The sequence below is a fragment of the Thunnus thynnus genome, chromosome 8 (assembly GCF_963924715.1).
Source record: "Thunnus thynnus chromosome 8, fThuThy2.1, whole genome shotgun sequence".
Classification (NCBI taxonomy): Eukaryota; Metazoa; Chordata; class Actinopteri; order Scombriformes; family Scombridae; genus Thunnus; species Thunnus thynnus.
Window position 1 is genome coordinate 35231168 of NC_089524.1, and position 24898 is coordinate 35256065.

The 24898-nt window shown below is 39.5% G+C and overlaps 2 protein-coding genes across 4 annotated transcripts in view; both read right to left on the reverse strand.

Annotated features, from left to right (window-relative positions):
- The window catches only part of slc5a9 (solute carrier family 5 member 9), a 65733-nt gene extending 53932 nt beyond the window's left edge, over positions 1–11801 (reverse strand). The window contains exons 1-3 of one of the 3 annotated variants that reach the window (XM_067598076.1): positions 10774–11801; positions 7981–8108; positions 7350–7391 (exon numbers count right to left, since the gene is read on the reverse strand). In XM_067598076.1, coding sequence (XP_067454177.1) covers positions 7350–7391; positions 7981–8108; positions 10774–10907 — 304 coding nt within the window. In that variant the 5' untranslated portion in view covers positions 10908–11801. Of the gene's footprint in view, positions 1–1816; positions 1975–7349; positions 7392–7980; positions 8109–10773 lie in introns of those variants that run through there. The other 2 variants (XM_067598077.1, XM_067598078.1) reach the window with 2 other exon arrangements.
- A 156-nt stretch (positions 11802–11957) lies between these two features.
- ndufa11 (NADH:ubiquinone oxidoreductase subunit A11) lies at positions 11958–23943 on the reverse strand. The gene is made up of 4 exons (XM_067598081.1): positions 23793–23943; positions 16204–16296; positions 13944–14066; positions 11958–12151 (listed from the first exon to the last, which is right to left on the reverse strand). The coding sequence occupies exons 1-4, from the start codon at positions 23869–23871 to the stop codon at positions 12039–12041; spliced, it is 408 nt and encodes a 135-aa protein (XP_067454182.1). The 5' UTR covers positions 23872–23943; the 3' UTR covers positions 11958–12038.
- Positions 23944–24898: the final 955 nt, after the last annotated feature.

Consider the following 24898-nt stretch of genomic DNA (forward strand, 5'->3'; position numbering starts at 1 on the left):
CTTGCATGCTTCTCAGATAAGCGGGTCCTTGGTCTGAAACTTGTGGAAACAGATTATGATGAGCCTAGGCTTCACACTAGGTCTGGTGACGTTAGCAGCTGTTCACTGAAGACCTTAACCAACAGAGCAGAAAAGTGGGCCCTCAATCTGTTCAGGCATTCAGAAGATGCGGCCCTCTTTCCAGCTGTCAAGGTCATTTTTACGTCTGAACAAACGCTATTGAAATGCTTTCTATTTAAGAAATAAAAACAGATTTGCATGGAGGAAAAGACGAGGACAAGCGTAAAGTAGTGAGAGCATGGTACAGAGAGACATCTACTCCATTTGACTAATTGCAGATTTGTTTAGGAATATGCAACTCTAAAGTACATTATCAATTGATATGATAAAAACCTTCAGATAGTTCTTGTTCCAACGTTTGCATGAGTATCCCTAAAAACATTTGTTTGTAACCACATTACCACAAACAGGTGGTATCCAACACAGCAATAACATCAACCCCCCGATGAGTACTGTAAGCTGATTGTAAACGTAGTGCTAGGGCTCATAAGCAATTGGACCCTTGGCTACTAAATGTTTGTTGGGCAGCTGTGTCATTTCAACGTTAGTTCAGCACAAAAGAGCTCACGCATGGTTCAGAGTTGATTAAGAGTTAGGAGTTGCCATTTAGATTGAGGTGGAGCTGTCTGTCAATATGAAGAGTAAAGAGGTGATCATGCAAGTGTAGAAATGAATAATGAGACTGGAAAAAAATATCTATCAGAGAGATCAAAGGTAGTCGGTTTGCCAAAATCAACAGTTGGGTACACTCTTAAAAAGGTGTGCACTAGAAAACTAGAAAATGGCAAACGAGCTGGTAGACCAAAGAGCACAAGTCTTGTAGATGAGCAGAAAATCATTTGCATGGTGAAGAAAAAGCCCTTGACGATGGCACAGCAGGTCACGAACGCTTTCCAGGATGTAGAGAACGATCAAGAGAAGACTAAATTTGAGGCTATTTTGATAGAGCACTGTGAATGACAGTTGTTCCCAAAAAAGATGAACTTCAGTAAAAATGGACGGATATGTTGATGTCAACTGTAGAAACTAGTTCAAGTTATCTATACATTAAGTGTTAAGATGTGTTAAGATGTAAATTTTTTTTTGAGAGAGTAAAATTTTCTTTTTTGTATTGAGCAATGGAGAGTCAACCTGTTAACCTGAAAAAATTGAGCTATCTATCTAATGGGGGAAATAACGAATGCTGTAAAGACTATTGTGAAAACATTATCTGGTGTCTGTAGTGATTTGTATGTCAAATGATGCATTACAGGCAAGTTAACCGAAAACAAATGGAAAAGGAATAAAGCATAGTTTGTTAGGGAGTGTATCCATGGTAGTAGCCATGAAATGGAGGTGAATGCAGATATGTTTGTCATTCAGCAACAGGGCCTTGCATCAACAAATACTAAAGATACAATGCCCAACTGCTACTTCCTTATTATACCCCTTAGCCCATAGGCCTTTAAAGCAAAGACTTTTGTTAAACTTAGGCTGAAGGTAATATAATACAAAGAGGTGTTGTAGTGAAAAGTCCAAGCAGACTATAAAATGAGTTGCCCCTCTCTGTGAAGAGTTGCTGAATTATTTTTTTGTGTCATAACACAGATCTGTCTCATTTACCATTTGTCTCTCGGCTTTCCCCTGTTCCTGTCTTACATGCTCTGGAAAGCAATACATTCATACAATTTGCTTTTGATGAAAATAAAGCTAGTTGTTGTAAAGCAGTAGTACACAGAGCCTACAAGCATAAAACTGAGTGAAATAAAGTTCTGACCTGTAGTGAGACCAGCAGACATGTTGATTATTATTTTCCAGACTGGTTTGACGGCTTATAGACACTGAGTCCAACAGTGCTTCTCCTCTGTATGAGCTCTCCTAACTCTGTGTAAAAGAGTTAGTTATTCCTGCTGGTAAGCCTGACAGAGGCATGTGAGTCTGTGGAGTCAACCTTTAGCTTAATTATTAATCAGTTTGTTGTCAAGACAGTCAATCTTCACTGGTTAGCTATAATCACTTGGCAAAGACTTACATGTATGAGGACAACACAGTAAAATCAGCCAAATGTTGGATGAGCCCAGCATTCATGTTAAATGATGTTTTGACCCATCAAGAGGCCCTGTACTGGTGGGTATCAGACTATGCTGTCATAAACCCGGCCTTATATCTACATTCTTTCTCTCAGGTTAAACTAAAGGTGTTTGCTGACCACCCATAAAGGCCACACAAATTGTAAATCAAACACACCTCCCTGTCATCCAAGGAAGAAAAAAGTCACAGTGTGCCTTGATGTGCTCACTGTGGCAGTAGAGTTGTGTCTGGCGGCTGTCTGATGATTTTGTGTGGAACACCAGTGTATAAAAAAACATTACAGCTGTGAGCTCCCGTCTCCATCTTTGGCCTTTTCTGTTTGGTTAGAAGGGCAAGGCTCACTGAAAAAACTGAATATTTCCGTGCTGCTGCCAGAGTGAGTCTGGAGTCACAGAATCCTTTGACAAAACCTCTCCACATTAAGATATGCTTTGGAGCATATTTCAACAAAAAATATTAGAAAAAATGTACATACTGTAGCTTTAAGAGCCAGTCTGTATGAATACGTTTGTTTGAAGGTCAATGTGTATATTTTTTGGAAAACATTCACTGCATGTGATAATCTAAAAGTTTTCGTTAGCTGGCAAAACATAAGACTTAAGTTGTACGCACATCAATATAGGTGCAGTTAATATTTGGTTATGAGTATAAAATGCACATGAACTCACTGCACATGAACTCAAAACAACATTGTTTATACCCTTAAAATGTATTGGTTACCCCGATTTAATGGCAGTGAAATACTTGACAGTTTGGCCAGTTTGAATTAAATGAAACCCACATTGCTTCTCACCTTGTAATTGCTGGTGATGAAACAAAAAGTGTAAAGCTTTTTCAAAGATTTAGACATAACTACAATTCAGTAGAACATAAGGTAAGCCAGGCTGAAAGATGAGACACAACACCCATCTCATTCTAAAAGTTATTGTGAGCTTTCGAGGTTGGATCCTGTGGTGCTGACTGGCTATTCAGTGGTGTCTTCTTCGTTTCTTCAGCTCTTCTGAGGCTTGAAATTTCTAAAAAAAAAAAAACCTCCCATCCAATTCCCCATTTTGCTTTGGAAGATCTGTCCAAGGCAAAACTGAATGTGTTAACAGGGCTCATTGGTCCTGTGATGTGTGCTGCCTGTGATTTCCTGTTTCCTGTAAATGCTGCAATACATTAATTTCTTGTATATCACCTGCAAAAACTGTGCACTCAGGTTTCTTCAGACTGTTAATGTATTGCATGGAATTGGTACACACTTCCAAAGAAGCTATTAGACAAATGTGATAGATGTATTCAGAGAGAGCTTGTGGGTCTAAGAGAATTTAATGGCTATGCGTTAACACAGGTTGTGTTGTCTGTTGCGTCACACAGCTATCTGTGGCTTCAACAAGACAGCAGCAGCAAAACAAAATAATTGTATAATTGTCTCCCTTTTTGCTGTTTTTTGTTGCAGATGGTGTTGATCCTTTGTGAAGTGAAAATGTATTATGTATAGATATCTATTATTTGGAATCAAGAAATGGCTGGAATGGGTGGTAAACCTACAATTTACAATTTGTGCCACCTTATGGGTTGTCAGTAGACACCTTTAGTTTAGCCTGAGAGAAAGAATGTAGATATAAGGCCGGGTTTATGACAGCATAGTCTGATACCCACCAGTACAGTACCTCTTGATTGGTCAAAACATTATTTGATATGAATGCTGGGCTCATCCAACTTTTGGCAGATTTTACTGTGTTGACCTCATACATGTAAGCCTTTGCCAAGTTATTATAGCTAACCAGTGAAGTTTGACTGTCTTGATAACAAACTGATGAATAATTAAGCTAAAGGTTGACTCCACAGACTTACATGCCTCTGTCAGGTTTATCTTTTGCTGATACCTATGGTACATTTTTACAGCACAAAGCGTTTCGTGAGAATCTAAAGCACATACCAAATTTAATGACAAACAAAACAAAATGCTCCATCCAGTTTTAAACAAATATTCCAACTAGCCACTTTGTGTTTGAAATAAAGCTAATAAATGAACAGTTTTAGGCTGGTCTTCAACCTACAGAGTACCCACTAGCACAGCACCCACCTACCTGAACTCCCACATTCAGGTTTATGTACCTTCTTGTTCCCTACTATATGCAAACGACAAATAGTCCTGCCTCACTGGCTTATTTTGGAGAGATGACATGCAACAAGAGTCCCCCATCTGTGAATTGAACCGTTGATGTTGTGGTTCTGTGGTATGTGCCTTAACCACTAGGCCACTGGGGCGCCCCAGAGCAGGAAATCTTAATCTAAACACTGTCTCCCTTGGTGGTGGAACAAATTGCCAAACTCAATTCAGTAACCTAGGAAAATATTTTTTTGTGATTTTCAAGCATTTTCGTGTTTAAAAATATTTTCTTTATGTTCATGCTTGTTGAACAGGTGGTTTGATAAGTTGCTCTTACTCTTTTTACAAAGATTTTATTGCTTACAATAATGAGTGTTGTGTTGTTGTCAACTCAAGTCTTTTACTTCACCTGGTTCACTCCACCTCTCTGCTGTTCACTCTGTGTGTGTGTGTGTGTGTGGAGGAGCTGAGCCCCACTCTCGGTCAAACACAGACACAGAGAGTAGAGGAGAGGACAAAGAGGAGGGGTGCAGTGCGACCATAAGTTACACCAAAACGTATAAAAGATCCTTCCTTAAGAATACCCCAGGTTCTTAAAATTTTAAAACCGGTTCAATCTTGGGCAACACTCAAAGTGAGCAGGCCAAAGCAGTTCTTTTTGACCATGGGGTGCTCCACAATTGACATCCTCACTATCCTGCCTCTGTGAGGGACAACAGATTTGGCAGCAAAACTTGAGCCTTAAGTAATGTGCAGCTTAAATCTCAATTGCCAAGTGGTTGATAGGGAGTGGATAATGTATTCCCCATCTACAAGAAATATATACTGCCCGAAATGAAGAGGAGAGGAGAGCATAAAGACTGTATCCTTGCACTGTGTTGCAGAGTGACAGCCGGGACTGTCGACTCCGGCCTAATGAAACAGAGTGAAGAAGAGAAGCAATCTTGGAGAGAGGCGTTCGAGGGAGTTAGAGCTTTTTGGCAGAGATGGGACTTGCTTTTAGGGGAGATGATGAATTGTTAAGTTCCCAACACAATGGAAACTACTTAAACATCTTGTCACAGTTTGATCCCTTTTTGGCAGGGCATATGAGAAAGTATGGACAAAAGGGGAGAGGTGGCATTTCTTATTTGTGTTCAACAAGTTGTGAATAATTTAATCAACTCAAGGGGGAGAACAAAAAATCTATGGCTTTAATACAATGTTATCTACCCAGTTTGTTCATTGTCAGCTGATAATAAATACATTCACGTTTATTCATTTGGCAGACGCTTTTGTCCAAGTCAATGTACAAATGAGGTACGATCCAAGGTACAGTAGATCAAGGATTAGCCTTTGTGAATAAGTGCCTTGATATTCAGTTCCACATTCCACTGACACAATTGCCACAAGGCTTGCAGATCCTTGAGGTAAAATATACGCAAGCATCTAGCAGAAACCTTTCTTAGACAACCTGAGAAGGATGAAGACATGTAAAATGAGCGTATTTAGTGAGTGAGTACTCTCTGAACAGGTAGGTCTTCAAGTAATTTTTGAGGACAAAGAGAGATTCCGCTGACTAATTGAGTTTGGCAACTTGTTCCACCACCAAGGGAGAGGGGTTTGGATTAAGATTTCCTGCCCTGGTTCACTCCAGTGGCCTAATGGTTAAGACACATACCACATAACCACCACGTCCACAGTTCAATTCACAAGGAACTCTTGTTGCATGTCATCTCTCTCTCCATATTTCCTATTTCTGCACTGACTGTCAAATAAAAATAAGCCCCCTCCAAAAAATCCAAAATCTAATTGGGTATGTTTTACACAACCACACCGCGCTGGTTAAGATAATAAATTGTTATGAAAAAGCTAAAATGAAAGCTATCTGTAAGTAGCCTAACTGTTTAGTATGGAGGCCAAGAACGTCCGTGCTTGCAATAATTTTTTTAATGCCGTTATTTCGAGATCACGAGTTAATTATTTTGTTATCTTGAGATAACAAGCTCGTTTTCTCATGATAATGGGTTAATTTATCTTGTCATCTCGAGAAAACAAAGTGCCATTTTCTCGATATTTTGCTGCCATTTTTTTTTTATATGAAGTTAGGTCCAGCCACAGTAAACATAATGTTTAGCCTACATGTTTATCATGCTTTCAATGCAGCACTGCACTATTTTCTTCCTTTTAAGCCTAACTAGTAACACTTTAAACAAGGTGTCTTGTCAGCCAATGGCAACCAAGAAAATAGACGTTGACATTGCGCTTTAGGTAACTATACATATTCATGGTCAAATTGGCTTGGAGTCAGGGAAGCTGTAGCTACATTTGACTCCAAGCAGTCAATGTAGTTGGATGTGGAGGGAAAGGAAAACAAGCTGCTGCGTGTGAACAGAAGCCTAATCAGCACCACAAGGGACAGCTCTGTTTCAGGCTAACCAGGGTTAAATCATTTCTGTGGGTTAAATACTATATATACAGTGTCAAACATGAAGAGATAACCCATGTATGTTAGCCCAGAATAATGTTGGTGCTAGGTTAAATATTAAAAATAATAATAATAAATAAAAGTAAAAAGACAGGTACATTGATATTAATCATAATCAAAACATCATGTTTATGGGGTTGGATGGGTTATGCTGATCAAGAATAGCCCTATTCCACAAAAATAGAATCCATAATATTATATTGCACAGTGAGCTTTACACATCATCACGCCATCAAGGAACAACAACAACATAATCTATGCAGCCTACTGCTGGAGCTCTAGTTGACATGGTTGTTTGAAGTACTGTCTGATGCGTTGATCAATAATGGGTACTCCTGGATCTGACATTTTCAACTTAAATCAGTTGCTACAGTTGTCACGACGCCATCTTTACATCCTGGCATTTCACTCCTGATCTCTGATAAATATTGTAAGTAGTAAGAGGGACAAAATTTTTGTTTTCTCATGAAAACGGGGTGATTATCTTGAGATAACATAGCTTGTTTTCTTGAGATAATGAAATATTTAACTTGTGATCTTGAGATAACGACATTTCAAAAACTAATTGCAAACATGGCCGTTCTCGGCCTCTGTAGTTTAGCTTGGTTTGTAATGTACCGTACATTAATTTGTGGCAAACTCCTGTAAACTTACCTACTGGCAGAGGCGGCAGCCCGCCTTCCAAATCAGCCCCTCCTGGGGAGCAGAGGACAGGATGAATGACTGATAGTGACTGATGTAAATGGACTGCATTTCTATAGCACCTTTCTCAAAGCACTTTTACACTACATGCCACATTCACCCATCTGCAAACAGTCATATGTATAAGTATTAGTACTAGTACAAATGATTAATTACCTCAATATTGTGGGCATCACCTCCTAGAAGTAACCTTTAATGTTTGGAGGAATCATTAAAGTTTGAATTTAATTCTCCATTTGGTCAATTAATCAGCTGTAAGTTTTTGTCCCAAACAGTGACCTTGTTTATGGTTGCTCAATTAAAACAACCAATCACTTTTAAGATAAATGAAGACATTTATTAATAGCCAGACATCTTGACAATACATGACAAAGCATTCGAAAATAGATAAAGAATAATAAGGCCTATACATGATTATAAAAATAAAATAAAGAAATATTCAGCAAGAGTGGCTCGAGGTCTGTGACATATTGCAACAGGGAATGCTAAGGGAAGCTAACTGTACTTCTCTAAATAAATTATCTTTTTAATTTTAACGTTATTCAACATCAATCCTTGATCACAAAATCATGTTATGCCTTACTGTTAACGTGTTTTGTCGTGGTCGAAGCGTCATCTCGGAAGGTCCAGCGTTGCTTTGGTGTAGCGTCACCAGCGGTGTTTGGCAGTTGAAAAGGCCCAGGGATGGCAAAGGGATGTCTAGAGGTGCGTCTAGAGGGCCATGTCACAGCGTGCATAACTTTTTATCTGCATTAATATTCTAATATTAATATGCTACATGCATACACATAACTGTTGATGGTCAGTCTCCTGTTTTGCAGAACCTTTATAGTCAAATAGTCTAACATTAACAATGACAAATAAATAGGACTTTTTTCTGAGCTCATGTACAAAAGTTAAGCATTATGCAAACCCTGGGTTCTGTCTTCCTCTAAATTGACTCAAAATGACTAATCTAAGTTATATAGTATACCATACATTATAGCATATACTAATGTCATAAAACAATAAGCCTGGATGTTTTTAGATAAAGAATGAAAAACAGGTTCTGGTCATATATAAGGCTGTTAAAGTCATGGACTTTGTTCTGCAGAACAAACTACAAGATGTTAGGCAATCCCTGCCATGGTACACCAAAATAATACCAGTTTACAGGCTTGTTTTAATCTGAGGAGACTAGCATGAAGTGACTGGATAAATAACATGCATCATTACAGAGTTAGTGTGAATGTGATTTTTGGACAAAGAAATTTAAGAAAAAAGACGAGAAAAAGACAGAGAGCAGCTGTGGTTGAGTTAGCTAGAGGGTGAATGAAGAGAGTGAGCGCTGGTAGTGAGGAAACCGGTGAATCAGATCAATAAAACGTTATTTAGGGCCCAAGCAACTGAAGGAATTATTGTTACTCTCTATTATTATTAGGGCCCGAGCACTGAACAGTGCAAAGGCCCTCTTGTAATTGACGGAATTATTATTATTCTGTATTCTTCTTCTTCTTCCGGAAGAAACTCACTTTTGAGGGGCTAAATGTGCTTGAAAACCTATGACTCTTTGCACTTATGTCAGAAGTCATGAAAAATATAATATTGTATGGGTCTTCGCCATAGGTGTGGCAAAATGGCTTGAGGGTGCCCTAGAAAATTTCTCCAAAATTGACGTACATGAACAAAATTTGGTAGGCACATGTATCATTGCCAGATGCACAAACATTCCTCTTGGAGCCATGCCCTAAATCCAACAGGAAGCTGGCCATTTTGAATTTAATTTGCAATTTTTGCACATCTTTTTGCCATTTCCAGGTGTTGTATTTTCACAAACTCCTCCTAGAGTAACCCAACCAACTTCAAATTTGGTCAGTGTCATCTAAAGACTTTTGCAATGAAAAGTTATCAAAATCTTGAATTTTTTTTGAACGCCCTTGCCATGGCGACACAGGAAACTTTGATGTTTTGCCATGAAGCAGGAAGTTGTTGTAACTTGAATGTGCATTCTCCAACATCCACCAAATTTCTCATGCTTGATAAGAGTCCCAGCCTGAACACATCTACATGTCAATATTAAGTCACTAGCGCCACATAGTGACAAGAGGAAGTCAGCCTTATATGACAAACATGATCTGATTCATATGAAATTTTCAAGGTGTGGTCAACAGTTGATGTGCAGCATCATGATATATAATCAGTGGGTGTTCTCTAGCACCACATAGTGGACACAGGACGTGATATTGAACTTCTTGTTGCAATGTTTGATAACAGTCCCGTCCTGAACATATCTGCATGACTGCAATAAAAGCCATTCAACTGCAACCTGCCCTGACGTGCGCGAATGTGCCAGGGCCCGATCATCGCTGCTTGCAGCTTTAATTTCTGATTGTTTCACAGCAGTTACGTTCTAAAGCACAGACACACTCACACACCATGGATGTATTATAAGAGCTGGATACTGGACTAAAAATGGCACCCATTCAGTACTATAGGAATTGCTCAATTGGCGCATATGCCAAAAAAGTTTCTAAATTCCAGGTTTGCTTTCGTGTTGTGCAGCCCACTGAATATGCACAGTAGTGTTTCCCCGGCTGGCCCTGCCTGTGAGTTCCCGCTCAGCCCATAGACTTTACTTTGTAATGACGTGACAGATTTTTAAATCGCTTTTCTTTGCTCAAGGAAAGTTTTACAAATATAAAACCTCCATGGATCCAAAATTCATAATAGAAAGAGTCATAATTGACCTTGTTTGAAGTTCAAGGTGTCCTGTCAACAGTTGTCTCTTTTAGAATGTTGGTCTGTGGGCCGCAGGGGGATTTTTCGTTGCAATACCGCGAGTGGCCACTGGGAAAAATTGGCTGCAAGGCTGAGTGGCAGAGCCCCATCTAGCTCTAACTATACGTCCATGGCTCACACACCTCCGCTCAATTCTGCAGCTGTACGCCATACTGCCTGATTTGGTCTTAATATGGGCTAACACAACAGCGTCAGCTCCATGTCTCGCCGTGCTGGCTGCCCGTTTCTAACCCCTACACATACAGTCGATCCAGCTCTGTGACTATCTCCGTAGCCAGCTTATCAGTATCACTATTCCCGCCTTGAACAAGCTGTGTAAAAGGGGCTTATGTGTAATTAGGGTAGTAGTTAGTTAGTTAGTTAGCCTTCAGCTTGAAAAGTGCCTCCCAGTGTTGATGCTACCACTTCGGTAATGCTAGTGGACATTTGCTAACAGAAAGCTACATTACTGTTGTTCTGGGTACATAAAGCAGCCTTCCCGAACTTGAAAATGTGCATTTGGACAATGGCGTTGCCTACAATAACAGTGAACTAACTATAAGCTAAATACACAACACATTAAATGTTTACCATTAATATCTACAGCATCCTCACGTACAATAAAACCCACATGGATTGCAGGAGAGCTCGTACCGTCATCCATCTTTCAAGACCTGCAGGGGGATAAACGCAACGGAACCATCTGCCCTCTGATTGGACAGATTGACTCTGCGTTTGACCAATTGGATTCATACGTAAAAACAGGATCAAAATTCGCACTGGTAACTTGCAGTTTGTAGTTGTAACTTCAGAATCGCGCACACACAGGTAGGAAATTTGTGTGTCCGTCTCTCAGACTTTGAGAAACCTCACTATTGAAAAAAATTCTGCACAAATTTTAATTACACATACACAAAATATTTTTACAGCTACAAAACCTTTTTACACGTGCAAATTATATCTGTGTGCACAAAACGTTTTCACACATGCACAAAATAATTCTACAGCTTCAAAACTTTTTCACACATGCTCAAAATATTTCTACAACTGCAAAACTTTTCTACACAATCACAAACCATTTTACAAGCTGAAAATATTTCTGACCATTATTTGATTCCATATTTTTCAATAATCAAAAACATTTTGGCTTAACAGGTGAGGCCTTTAGCTACTAAGTGAAACATTGTGGCCTTAATTCAAGCTTTTTTTTTCAGCAGATTTACCCATTGTCAATCATTTTAATGATTACTGATCTAGTTTTATGCATTTTGTCCAGCGTTACATGGATTACTAAACATCTTGCCTCCTCAGTCCAGATCTATTTATAAAGACCTTTGGAGATATTCCTAATGACCTGACAGTTTTCCATTTAAGCACTTTTGCACTCCACAGATTTCTTACAGGAAATATTTCAGATTTAGAAGATCATGAAAGCGCTGCTCCGAATTTGATAACCCCCAAAACTAACAAACCTAAAACTGACCTTTTTTTGATGTGTGTCTTCTATGTGGTAACTTATGTTATGAAGCTTGATGACATCAATATTACCATGAATATTATTTTATGTGAATGAGAGACAAATATATCAACATGAACCATCTGGGAAAATGTATTAATTTCATGACCATAATTTAAATCTGAGCATTTCTACATAATAAAACAAATGCTTCAAACAGGAATAAACTAATTGTTAATAACAATCCATAAAAGAGAAAAAAATCTGTTAGAAGATCTGTCAAAACCTTACTTCAGGAGTACTGTTCTGAACATTTAAGAAGAAATTAACTGAACTGACTCAGGGTGTATTATGTTATTTTCAGAAGAATTTTATTATATGAACTCTTAATGTACAACAGACTGTTCATCTTACAGCCATCTTCCTTCTCATAGTTTGGGGGGTCCAGCTAATTTCCATCCCTCCATCTTGCCGACTTTAGTGAAGAAGGCCAGTGTTCCCAGACCCAAACACGCTGATGTACCGGTCATAGCACTGTGGGCTGGACACACACACACGCACACGCACACGCACACGCACACGCACACGCACACGCACACGCACACGCACACGCACACGCACACACACACGCACACACACACACACACACACACACACAAAATTATGGCTTCACTTAGGCAAGCTGTTAGCATAATTTTACACTTTTTCTGCCATAAAAATAGTACCTATAAAAAGAATTCAATTAGTCAATCAGTCATTGTATTTGTCCTCATTGGGCAATTGGTTGCGCAGCAGCAGTATTGGCACCCTGTTTTTCAAAGCTGGATCTGGAAGGCTTGTAAAGGTAGAGGGTAACAGGAAGGCAGAAAAAACACAGACATGTAGCCTAATACACTAGTCAATGTTTGGACTCGTAGTTAATTCACAGTCACCATGAAATGTACCAGAGTTAGAACAGCTTTATAAAGAAGAATGTGGTAAACTACAATTTCCACATATGGAAAGCTGACAGAGATAAATCAACATAAGAATCACAGCTGCCAGAAGTACCTCTACTAAATACTGACTGACCACAGGAAGTCAATACTTATGCAATCAATTATTTGTTGTTTTATATTTGTGAATGATGTCTGTGTTCTTCATTCTTTGTAAACTTCACTTAGTATTTTGATGTCAGGATTATTATTTATTGATTATTGACATTTTAGATTTCTTTCAAATAGTGATTTTGTTGTAGTAAACACCTTGCTGCTCTAAAAACAATATTTAGTTTTATCAGGGTTCCCACACATCCCCCCCCAGTAACTAACCAACCGCAAACACAGCACCTAGGCCCTCCAGAACCCTAGGGAAAACCTGCCTTCACCAAAATGGTGTTTGATGCTGTGTGTACCTTTATTTTATTTCAAGTACTTTGGGGCAATTAAGCCTTGTAGCCTTAATGCGATCAAAGCACCAGATCTGTGGCGACATGTTCAGAAATGTAACAATTCCTGTGCGGACACAGCTTCACAGCTATCTAGTGATGGTACAATGGGTGCTTTCCATTTGGCTAACATGGCTCCTTGCTTCTCTCATTCACAAGTCTTAGCAATGCAAGAAAGAGATGCAACAGGGAAATGTGCGGGGGGGGGGGGACTGTATTCATCGCTCACTCCAGGTTCATTTTGAGATTATTCATGACGCACTGCTACTCAGTTTAAGAGAAAAACATCTGAAGCCTGATATGGTGTAAAGTTGTCACAGATTGTGACTGATAGAGACAGTACCAACAGATAATTAAAATATGTCTATTAACAGAACAGACATGAGGGAGAAATGAAATCACCCATAAATAAAATCTATAGCCTAAAGTTTGTGAGAGGCTGCACGTACAGAAAGTCAGATATCAATTTCAGGCTCAGGCTGAAATTATGAGGCTAATAATAATAATAATAATAATAATGATAATAATAATAACTGACAGTGAAGCTGTATAGGACTGTGTGGCTGAATCTTTTTTTAGAAGATTGACTTGGAAGAGAAAATAAAATACAAAGAAAAGGCTAATGAAGTAAAAGTTGCAAAGAGTGAATAGACTCTATATGAATAAATATATTGCCATACAGTGTTTCTTATCTACAATATTACAATTATGCAATATTATAAATACTACAGAATAATAAAGCCATTCTTTTTACTGTACCATCAGATCAGCTGACCAGTCAATAAAAAGATTGTGATTGAAGGGGTGTACAAGAGGTGAACAGTGCGTTCACCATTACAAATACAGGAGGCATCCGTAGCTGAATGGAAAGCACCCAGGGTCTCTCTCTGCCAGTATGGTTACTCACTTCTGGCTCCCAGGAAGATCCCAGAGGCACAGCCCCCAATGAAGTAGTTCAGTGGGTCATCTGGGGCTTCACGAGCCTGAGCACTGAGACACGTTGCCATGCCAAAGATGGCTCCCATGGTGGCTGGCACAATACACACAGATACACATATTAGCATTGCACAATTTGATGCCATCATCCATAGCAGTTTGACTGAGATTTGGACAGCGATACATTCATCATTGTTGTGGATCTGTACTTCAGCACATTAGATTGAAATGAAACCATGATGTTGAAGTGCCTACTTTGATCTCAATTCTAGGATAATGCAGGTCAATAATGCTTAACATACAGCCAAATCAAACAAGAAGTATAAGGGCTTAAGTGGAAAGTTCTAAGTCACTCACCTCACCTCAATCCACTTCACCTCAATGTTTTGATCTTCAGTTGTCCAAGCACCGAAGGTGCAGGAACACTATTGTTTTTGCTAGGCTTGGGCTAACTTCAAGACATTTCTCTGGGCTACACGGTATATGATGGTATTATGAGAAATCAAGATTATAATAGATTATCAGATTATAAAACGACCCCCCACTTTTAAAAACACCTGTGTTTAGAAAAATACTGAATGTAACTTACATCATGGTAGGGCTGCTCTATTATGGCAAAAATCATAATCATGATTATTTTGGTCAATACCGAGATCATCATTATTTAACACAATTACTCACTGAGTCATGGAACAGAAATGCTTCCATTTTATTAAATGTATCAATCCACACAAACTCCAAGACACATGCAAGACATCGGCATCTCACTGAGAATCCCCCCCCTCATTTTTTTAAGCTCCCAGTCTATTTCTGTAGCATTTAGTTAAGCGTAATCTGCACAGACAGCTGTTTAAATCACACAAATATTCCACTGTACGTGTGTTTTGAACTTATTAATGGTATCCATGTTGAATGATCAAGGCTCTCAGTATGTCTGTGACTGTGCCTGTTTCACCACAGGCAGATTCCCCTCACGCGCTACAGTGGGTGGAATCAGTAAATATAAACACTGTCGATTTCTTCCCATGGAGCCAACATGAAAACGATTTTGATTCAGTAAATATCTGCTGTAGGTCAGCCTGGTGAAGGCAGTTTGGCTGGCTGCTGTCCTCTCAGCTCCCCAAGAGCTGCTGATCACAGACAGGGTTGGAAAGAGACACTGAACACAGGTCGGAGTCAGTGTGGATTGAACGGACAGAGCATGCTTACACATGTCTCGCGTACTATGTCGATTTCCAGTGAGAGTGAGTTTGGGCTTTTAAGGAGGGATGAAAGCGCACTGCTGTAATGGAATGGGTGTGCACTGAATTTCTTATAACACAAGACAAAACAAGACCATCACTGCGAAAGGAAAGCAGCACAATAATTGTTTTATCAAGATTATCTTATTTTCATAATCTTTGGAAGCCAAAATTGTAATTGAAAAAAATGTTTGATTAATCGCCCAGCCCTGCATCATAGTGTTACATCCCCACATGCTCTCCTTCCAGGCTCCTGGAGGTGGCCAAAAATTATTTTCTGCAGCAGTTAGCATTTATAAGACGGCCTGTTTGTCTTTTTGAGTTCCTTACTATCTGTGACAGTGGTATTTGGCAGCATGACATGTTCCATTTCTGCAGTAGAGACAGGAAAACGCTGTGGACTTGTCATGAATTTATGGGGCGGCTGTGAGGTAGAGCGGGTCGTCCACTAATCGGAAGATCGGTGGTTTGATTCCTGGGTCCTCCAGTCCGCATGTCGATGTGTCCTTGGGCAAGATACTTAACCCCAAATTGCTCCTGATGGCTATGCCATCAGCGTATGAATGTGTGTGAATGGGTGAATGTGATTTGTAGTGTAAAAAGCGCTTTGAGTGGTCGGAAGACTAGAAAGGTGCTATACAAGTACAGTCCATTAACCATTTTCTCCATGGCAGAAAAACACATTACACAAGCCTTCGGAAACTCCTGCTGGTTAAACTGGACTAACGGAACACTTTTACGGCTGACTGACTCAAACACACTCACATTACCAACAGATTTTTATTTTTATTGTAGAAAGTATTGTGAAAATCTATTACATGTCCATTTTAAATATCAATTTTAGTCTCAGAGTCAGGCTCTTCATGTACTGTATGTGTGCATATTTCATCCAACAAATGAATGTCCCTACAAAACCAAATCTGCGCCTTTGCTCTGTAGACCAGAGAGCTGTGTACTTGTGGATTTGTGAATGATAATATGAATATTTACCCATGGTAACAGTGGTGTTGGTGGCCCTCTGTAGCGCTGCCACTGCAGAATCAGGCTGGAAAGCCACTATGTGATAGGCTGAACCAACCAGGCCTGAAAACACACACACACACACAAATTAACAAATTGGAAATCTACAAAAACAAACAAATGTAACTATGTCTGTAGCATTGAGTTTGAAAAGCTTTTAAGAGCTAAAAACTAGCTTTTGTCTTACAGAAACATTCTTAAATATGTTCATTTTCTAACATTAAAGACCAAACGACTAATCGATTAATCACGAAAATCAATGCCAAACAACTGGCAGTATATTTGGGCTCCTGTATTCTTACTGGTACATTTGTACTTATCTATGATAATGTATTCTTTCTGATCCGTCTCTATATCCAAGTGCGCCATAGGTGTGCCTTGCAGACCTGGCCACAAAAATACAAAAAGTACACTGGACATACCTCTGCACTGCTGGGTTCATGAAAATACACCCTATAGCATGTGTTATGACAAAGGGGAAAAAATCTAAACAATATTGCCTCTTAATATAACACCCTATTTAATTTTTCCAATTTTGTCTCCAACATGCCTGGTTATGAAATTCAGGCATCATGTAATTGGTTTAAGATGTTCATATATTTCATGGAATATATATTTATCTATCGTTTTGAATCCGGTGTGGGGAAACAAAAAAATTGTGAGGTGCCTGAGTCTATTCTGCTCATTCAGCAACTGTACAGTTGTACCTACTGTAAAAGCCAACTCTCTGTAAAAGCTGTGCGTAAAATTGCTTACAAAGTATTGCATTCCACCATTTTGTCAAACATATTTTTTGTAAGTGGCAACCTTCGAGGCTGAAAAATGAAGCCAACCTGGAAGTGCCAAAAACTGCAGTTACCCGAATGGCCACCTGTGGCTGGCTCCAAAAGTCAATCCCCATAGATCCCCATGTTAAAATGCCCAACTTTACAGCAGAAATAAACATGTTTACAGCCTGGTACAAAGACTGGTTTTGGTCTCTATAGTCAATATCCCCATTCATGACAACTGTACAAGGAGTGAATTTTAATATAACTCGTCTGTTTAAATTTTACTACGGCTTAAAGTAATGCATATTTAAGGGCATGGCTGCTTTGAGTGACTGGTGGGTGCCATCACAGGTAAGTTGCTACAACAGTGGCAAACACTGATTAGGTAACGCAACCATGGCGTAACCCAAGATTCACAGAGGATGCACCGCCGTTGCTATTTCAGTGTGTTTTCAGTTCATAGAACTTAATTGTAATGTTTTGGTTGCCTAAAAAAAGTCTTGTTCAGCATTTGGTTGTGTTAAGAGACCCTCTGAGGAGTCAAATGTACATTTTTTTTCCAGTAAGTACATTTTGTTTTAATGGTTTTCAGCCTCTTTTTCACTTGCGAAAATTAGCTTTAGCATTACCACAGTTAACCATAGACTGTAAGTGCACCATGCTAAGCAAGCTAGCAGCTAGTGTTAGGTTCAGCTCCACCCTCTCATCCAAATATGGTCACTTCTGGCTCCAAAAATCAAAGATGGCAATGGGAAAATATACAAGTAGCATAAGGAATAGCTTATTGCACGGTGAGTGTGGTCTAGAGAGAGAGAGAGAGAGAGAGAGAGCGCGCGAGTGTGTGACATAAAGGCTGCAGCTACCAGAGCATCCTGCCTACCCGGGGAGACATGAGAGCAGCTGCTTGCTAACAGTTACGTGTGTTTACAGCTGAGAGCAGAAGGGAAGACAGACATCTCACTCCGCTACTCTTTGCTGCGACTCTGCACGGTCACGGAGCAGACATTTCAGTTTATAATTGTAGTGTCTTCTCTTACTAAGTAATGATAACACACTTAGTATTTTACAAATTAGAGTTTTTTATTTGATGAACATGGGTGCTGATATGCGAAAATGAACTGAAGGGGTTTTATTTCTACAAAAAAAAAAGCCAACGACAGTGGGGGCGGTGGGCAAGTAATGTTATCGGTGTATGTCCAAACACAGTGTAACACTGGTAACACCTTTGCACACAGCAACAGGTTTTGCTCAGCACCAACCCTAACATATAATCAAGACATAATAGTCATACAGACATGTTTTTAACTACCAAGCATCAGCATCAACCCAGTCAGCTTACCTCAAGCCTAGCTCTGTTATGGGGGTTGGGCACCAGGTTCCCTGGCGCTCAGCGTGTGGCGAGCAGTAGGGCTGGGCGATATGATCAAAATCTCATATCCCAATATAGGTCATTTCATATCCCGATAACAATACCTATCCCGATACAGCACATTTTAATTCAATGAATAAATAGTTGGTCCGTCCCCTCCGTCTCCCCCCACCGGCATAAAGCCACCTCCGTGTGTGCTTTTACATAGCATGCAGCTGTTCCGGATTCAGAGGCATGATGGAGATCAGACTGATCAGAGCTATAAACTCTGCCATGAGGGCGGACAAAGACATTACTAGAATGAGGGGAGGACATTTCTCTTCGTTTGATAACATTAAAAGTTAAGTTAGACTTTTCTTTTGGATTCCTGACTTTAAAAAAAGACGAGAGACAAAGAGAGAGAGAGCTGAGAGCACCAGAGAGAGCAGCTGTGGTCAAGTGAGCTAGAGAGTGAATGAAGAGAGGGAACACTGGTAGTGAGGAAGCCGGTGAATCAGATCAATAAAACATTATTTTCTGATTGTTTCACAGCAATTACATTCTAAAGCACAAACACGCCCACACCCACACACACCTCCGCTCAACACTGTGGATGTACGCTGCCCCACCTGGTTTGGTCTGAGTACGGGCTATGGGGCTATAGAGAGCAGAGGAGAGTAGAGCGACCATAAATGACAGCAAAACGCAGCAGAGACTCACACTGAGCTGAAATTAAAAGAGTGCACATAAATTTGGTAAATAACATAAATAAAGACAGTCTCTACTGCATTTTGCTATCATTTATAGTCGCCGTTCCGCTGCTCTTTCTCAGCGCTGCGGTACTGAGCCCTCTGCATGTGTGCAGCGCAGCAGAGAGACAGCAGTGAAGAGTTGACAACAACTAAACTCAATACCATAAGTGCAATAAAAGCTTTGCGAGTAAAACGTCAAGAAGAGTAATTTATCAATGTAATCCACGCAAAAGATGGACAGACTCCAAATGACGAAAAATATTGCCATGAAGAGGGTGATTTGCGTCACAACAATATAAACGATAGAGCAAAATATGAAACGATAGACATTTTTCTCTCATCACACGATATAGGCTATATCGTCATATTGCACAGCCCTAGCAGGCAGGATCCTCCAGAGCCACCAGATGAGCCAAACATTCAATACACATGCATCGAAGCATAAAACAAGAAGGGCCTAGCCTCAAACAAAAAAAAAAAAAAAAGGAAAAACATCAACATAACACGGTTGTGGCAGTTGCTTGCCATTCACCACGGTTGCTTGTCTATAGTGCAGTATTGCAATATTGCGGTTAATGTGACAGCCCTAATTCAGCATAAATTACATGTAAAGCAATAATATATATGTGTGTTCTGAATTCGTCACACCACAGAAAAATGGGTAATCAACACTGAGCCAAGTTTGCATGATTAAAAAAAGTCACCAAGTATATAAAATTAGGTTACATAATAGTGAAAAAATAAGCAGGATTCTCTGCTCTGAAACACTGGGGGTGTGTCCACTGAAGGCACTGAAAGCAGGGCCCAACTGAACAGCCTGTGTTAACAATGCTCATATCAAACTCCTATATAAAAATATATAATTTAATATAGGCCTCATTTGTAGGTAAAAGGCAAGCAACATGGATATTTTAAAAATAAAGTAACGATAGGAGCCACTGTTTAATTTGGCACATATTTTGTACTTGGACTTGTGACTAGTTAACAAGCAAACCATCACCAAGCATCATTATGTTAAATTGTCTTTTTTTCCCCCCTAATGGAGTTCACTGCACTTAACGTTACTCACTTCTGAAACATCCGTTTCAAAACATTCATTGTGGCCGTCACCTTTGGAGCAAGTGCCTCTCACGTCGTGCTTTTTGTTGAAGTGCTGCTCGGCAAATGCTTTCCCTCTGGCCAGGGACCTCCCAGCTGTACAGCCAGAGCTGAAGCTGAGGGCAGCAGCCAGTGTTGGTTGCTGCCAGCACCACGTCAGTTGACTCTACCCGTCCTCCCAGCCGGTGCTGAACACAAAGCAGTGAGCGGTGGCCAGTAGGGATGTCACGAGAACCGATGATAGGGTAAAAAGTCGATACCTAAATTCTGAAAATGTGACTCATTTTTCTACAGTACCATATGTACTGGGGATGCAATTCTTCTGGAACTGACTAGGAGAGCATATACACCTACAAGTGTTCTAGTCTGCCATTAAATGCCAAAGGAAGAGGAATGCCCACCTGCATGAAGGCCACGTGGAAAATGTCAGCAAGTGCAGCTGCAGCGACAACTCTGCCTCAACTTGTTGAAAGAAGAACAGTAAAACTTGTGTATGGAAGTACCTTACATTCGAGGCAGATCATCAGGGATGAATAATAAATCCACAAAAAACAGTATGCAAACCATTAAACTTTTCAGACCAAAGTGTGGAAACATGTCCAACTTAGCGAAGTACCTCAAAGACAGACATCCAGATTTATTCAAAGAATTCAAAGTGGATGAGTTTCAATTCATGCTAATGTTACATTAACAACATATCCACAGCGTTATCCTTGTTATCCTTATCCTGAAATACACGTCACCGTTATTTTCGTTTGAGACAGCTGCCATTGCTGTGTAGCCTATGTTTCCATACAACGTTTGCAATGGCTAACGCTTAAGACTACTGTGTTCAGGCTAATGTAATGTAACCACAGCTCAGAGTAGTAGCTAACGTCCTTATTGTTCAGTCTGAGTCATCTATTATCAAAATATAACGTTAGCATTTTAAATAAATATTTCCAGACTAATTGTCTGTCACCATGTTAGTAAATTTAAACCACTGCTTGCACTCTGAGTATATAGAGGTGTGTGTGTGTGTGTGTGTGCATGTGCGTGCGTGCGTTAGTACATTGTGTGTGCGGCGTCTCCTGTTTTCTTACAGTCATTGATCTATACCTGATGACTGAAATCTGCCTGTACAACTGATCTGTGGATGAGCAGAGCTGCAGACATCTTCATGGCTATTACTATGCAGTACATAACCAAGTCATGGGAGACACACTTTTGGTGTTTAGGCTGTAGCAGCCTGAACACAGAACACACAGCTAAAGTTTGAAGGATGCCTTTGAAAAGAGGATTGAAGAGGAACAGAAGTTAGACTTTTCAAGAATGGCAGACATCACAACAGACAATGCCTCCAACAACAGGCAGGTGGTGTTGGCAGAGGACAGAAAAAAATGGCATCTGATGCCCAAAGACACTGACATCTGAAAGTCTGAAAGAAGTCCTTGGACCACTGAGTCCTTTTACTGATGCACTCAGTGGTAAGAAGCACACAACCTCTTCTCTGTCTTATTACCATTGAAGTGGAAGATATTCACTTGTCTAAGTGATTAAGAGGATGACTCTACTTACTGGGGAGATGAAGGGTACAATCAAAGAATATCTCAAGCAACGTGATGATGACAGGGAATTACCGATTCTATTTAACACTGGTTAGCTAGGCTTACTATAACCCATACAAACCAGTAGTTCCAACAATCATGTTGCCTAATGTTCTCTGGACAGCAAAATGGATTATATAACTTCCCCCATCAGTGCTGGTCACTCATTGCGAGAGCTGTCTACATCAAACCGAGACATGTACTTTTCTCTCTAAATGCACTTTAATGCACTGTGCTGTTAACTGCTTGTTCTTTTTTTGTTTTTTTTTTTCTCTTGGGTTTTATATATTTTTATCATTTTTTAAAGGGAATTTTTAGATGTACAGTATATCGTTATCCTTTCTGTTGTTGTTGCACTGCTGTGGGCTGGGAGAAACAGCATTTAGTTTTTTTGTGTATGCAAATACACAAGAAAATGACAATAAACTGAATCTTGAATGGATGATGTCAAACAAAGGCTTTTGGACCAAGTAAGGATGCTGCTGATGATGGAAGTGGAACCCATGTACCAAGACAAATAGAGGCCTCAAACCAAGACAGGCCATAAAAAAAGTCAGAGACTGATTTGAAACAGCTAGTTTTCAGTTGCTTTGCAGTTCTTCAACTCGTGTCAGTTGCTTTTCTTATTTTAAGGCTATATGCCAGTGCTGGACTTGACACTTGGAGCCTGGTCAGTGTTTTTCTTATTCTAATAAAAATGTTTACCTTTTTATTTTATTTTTTTCATGTCTTGGCCAGGTACTGCAATTGTAATGCTGTGCTATCATAAAAAGTTGATTGTATTTTAAGCACAGTTTTGTTTGTTTTAAATACCTGAAGGCTACATGCCACTGTTTTTGCAATGTTAATAATAGTTTCACTTTATTTATTATATCTATTCATTATTTCCATATTTTTTTCATGTCTCAATTGCAATTGTAATACTGTGCCATCATAAAAAGTTGATTGTTTGTAATTAAGCACAGTATTGTTTGTTTCAAATACTTGAAGGCTACATGCCACTGTTGTTGTTTTATAACGTTCAAATCTTTTTAATACAGGAGTGTATGTTCAAGTACATGGGATTTCTTGTATTGTTTCTGTTTTTGCCGTAGTATCGGATTGGGAATCGAGAATCGTGGAATTTCACTGGTACTGGTACTGGTACTAAATTTCTGGTATTGTGACAAATCTAGCGGCTGGTGTCGGCTGCTGCCGGTGCCGTGTCTATTGACTCTATCCGTCCTCCCAATCGAACAGCTGGTGCTGAAGCTGAAGCCGATGGCGGTTCCACCCACCGACAGACGCTTCAGCTGGGTTTAAAATAACTCCCTGAGCACTAACATTAACTGAAAACGGCCCCATTCACCAGTAACAGCGGATTATCCAAAGCGAATCTCTTTGTCTCTGATAAAAGTTAATAAAACTACCCAGTATAAAAAATTAATTCCATTGCATTCCTGTAAAACTCGGCTGCTTAACATTCTCGGTAAATTTCACATTAACAAATCTAAACAGTCTGGCTGCAACCTCTTTCCTTGTGTTTTATTGAACTTAAGCAGTATGCCACGTTAACTAAAGATGAGAGGAACAAAAAAGCTAAGAAGACTTTCAGTACTGTGGCAGAAAAAAAATGATCTCGTGTTGAAATGGATAGACCGTATAAAGTTTGTGCATGGCAAGAGATTTCTGTGTGTTAGCTCACTGTTAGCAGCAAGAAACATACTATTAGTTAGAGACCTCACACATTGGCTATTTGGGGCTTTAGAGCACATGTACTGCAACAACACCCAACATCAAAATTCGAAAAATTAAACCTAAATCAAATTGGTTTAGCTTAGCATTGGGTTGTAACCAGAATGCATACCATAACTTCATGATAGTCCTGGGCTAACCAGCTAGCTCAAAAGCCTTAGCATTAGCGAAAACATTAGGTTATCGCACAGTTACATGTCACTACCCAGCACAACACCATGCATCTTTAGCCAGCATGACTCGACATTGTGTAATGAATGGTGATATTTACCCAAAGCGGTGGCGAGCTTGGTAGTGATCCATGTTTTTTCGACGCAGTCTGTGCCCTCTGGTAGGTCCCAGTACCCCATTTCTGAATTGCAAGGACACGCTCAAATGAACGGAATTCTCGCGAGAAATAAATTCACTGTATGTTTTAGCGGCTTGCAAGCCAGTTTATATTTCATTACCGTCACCTACTGGAATGGAGTGTGGATTGGCACCATATAATGACTGGCACTGAATAGAAAGCCAGGTCTTATCTCATAATCATGACTTCCGTATCTCATAATTATGGCTTACTATCTTATAATTACGAGAAAAGATCTATTAAATATATTACTAGAACAAAATTATGTCTTACGAGATATTTTCTTGTAATTTTGAGATAATGTCGTAATTACGAGATCCTGATCTTATTATTATGAGAAAAGTTTAAGGTGATAATCAATCATCATTTTAGAGGACAGACATGATGACGCTAATTGATTTAATTCGCTTTATTTCTTCCTTGATTTGAGACACTGGGAGATATATATTAATGTCACTGAATATTGTGGATGGAATTTTGTGGAATGGTATTATAATGGCATGGTATCATTATTAATTTAATCGAACGTCCTGAGGTTGATAGGTTGATGGATGTGAAATACGTACAATACATCCCACAGGCCATTGTGAACAGTGTCAGGAAGCAGAAACTGTGCAAGATGTCATCATATGCAGGAAGTACACCAAGAAAAGACTAGAAATAGCTACAAAATTAGGCTACAGTAATTAGGATGATCAGAAATCAGTATAAAATGGAAGTCACAATCACCCTATACTGTTAGATGCAACTAAACAACTGTTGGGAAAACTTGTTTTTCATGGCAAACTAAGAATAAAAATAAGGCAATCCTCAACAAGACATTATAAATACACTGCCTTATCATATTGGTCCACATGTGTTGAAAATATTTGTTGGGAAAGAATCTGGCTATATGCGCGCAAGTTTGTTTTGTTTTTTTGGTCAAAAAAGTACAGAGCGCAGACCTCACTGTAAGTTGACGGCGATACAAAACAAAGAATCATATTCAATTTTGTGTTTTCCTATTCAGTTTTCATGAATGCACTTGT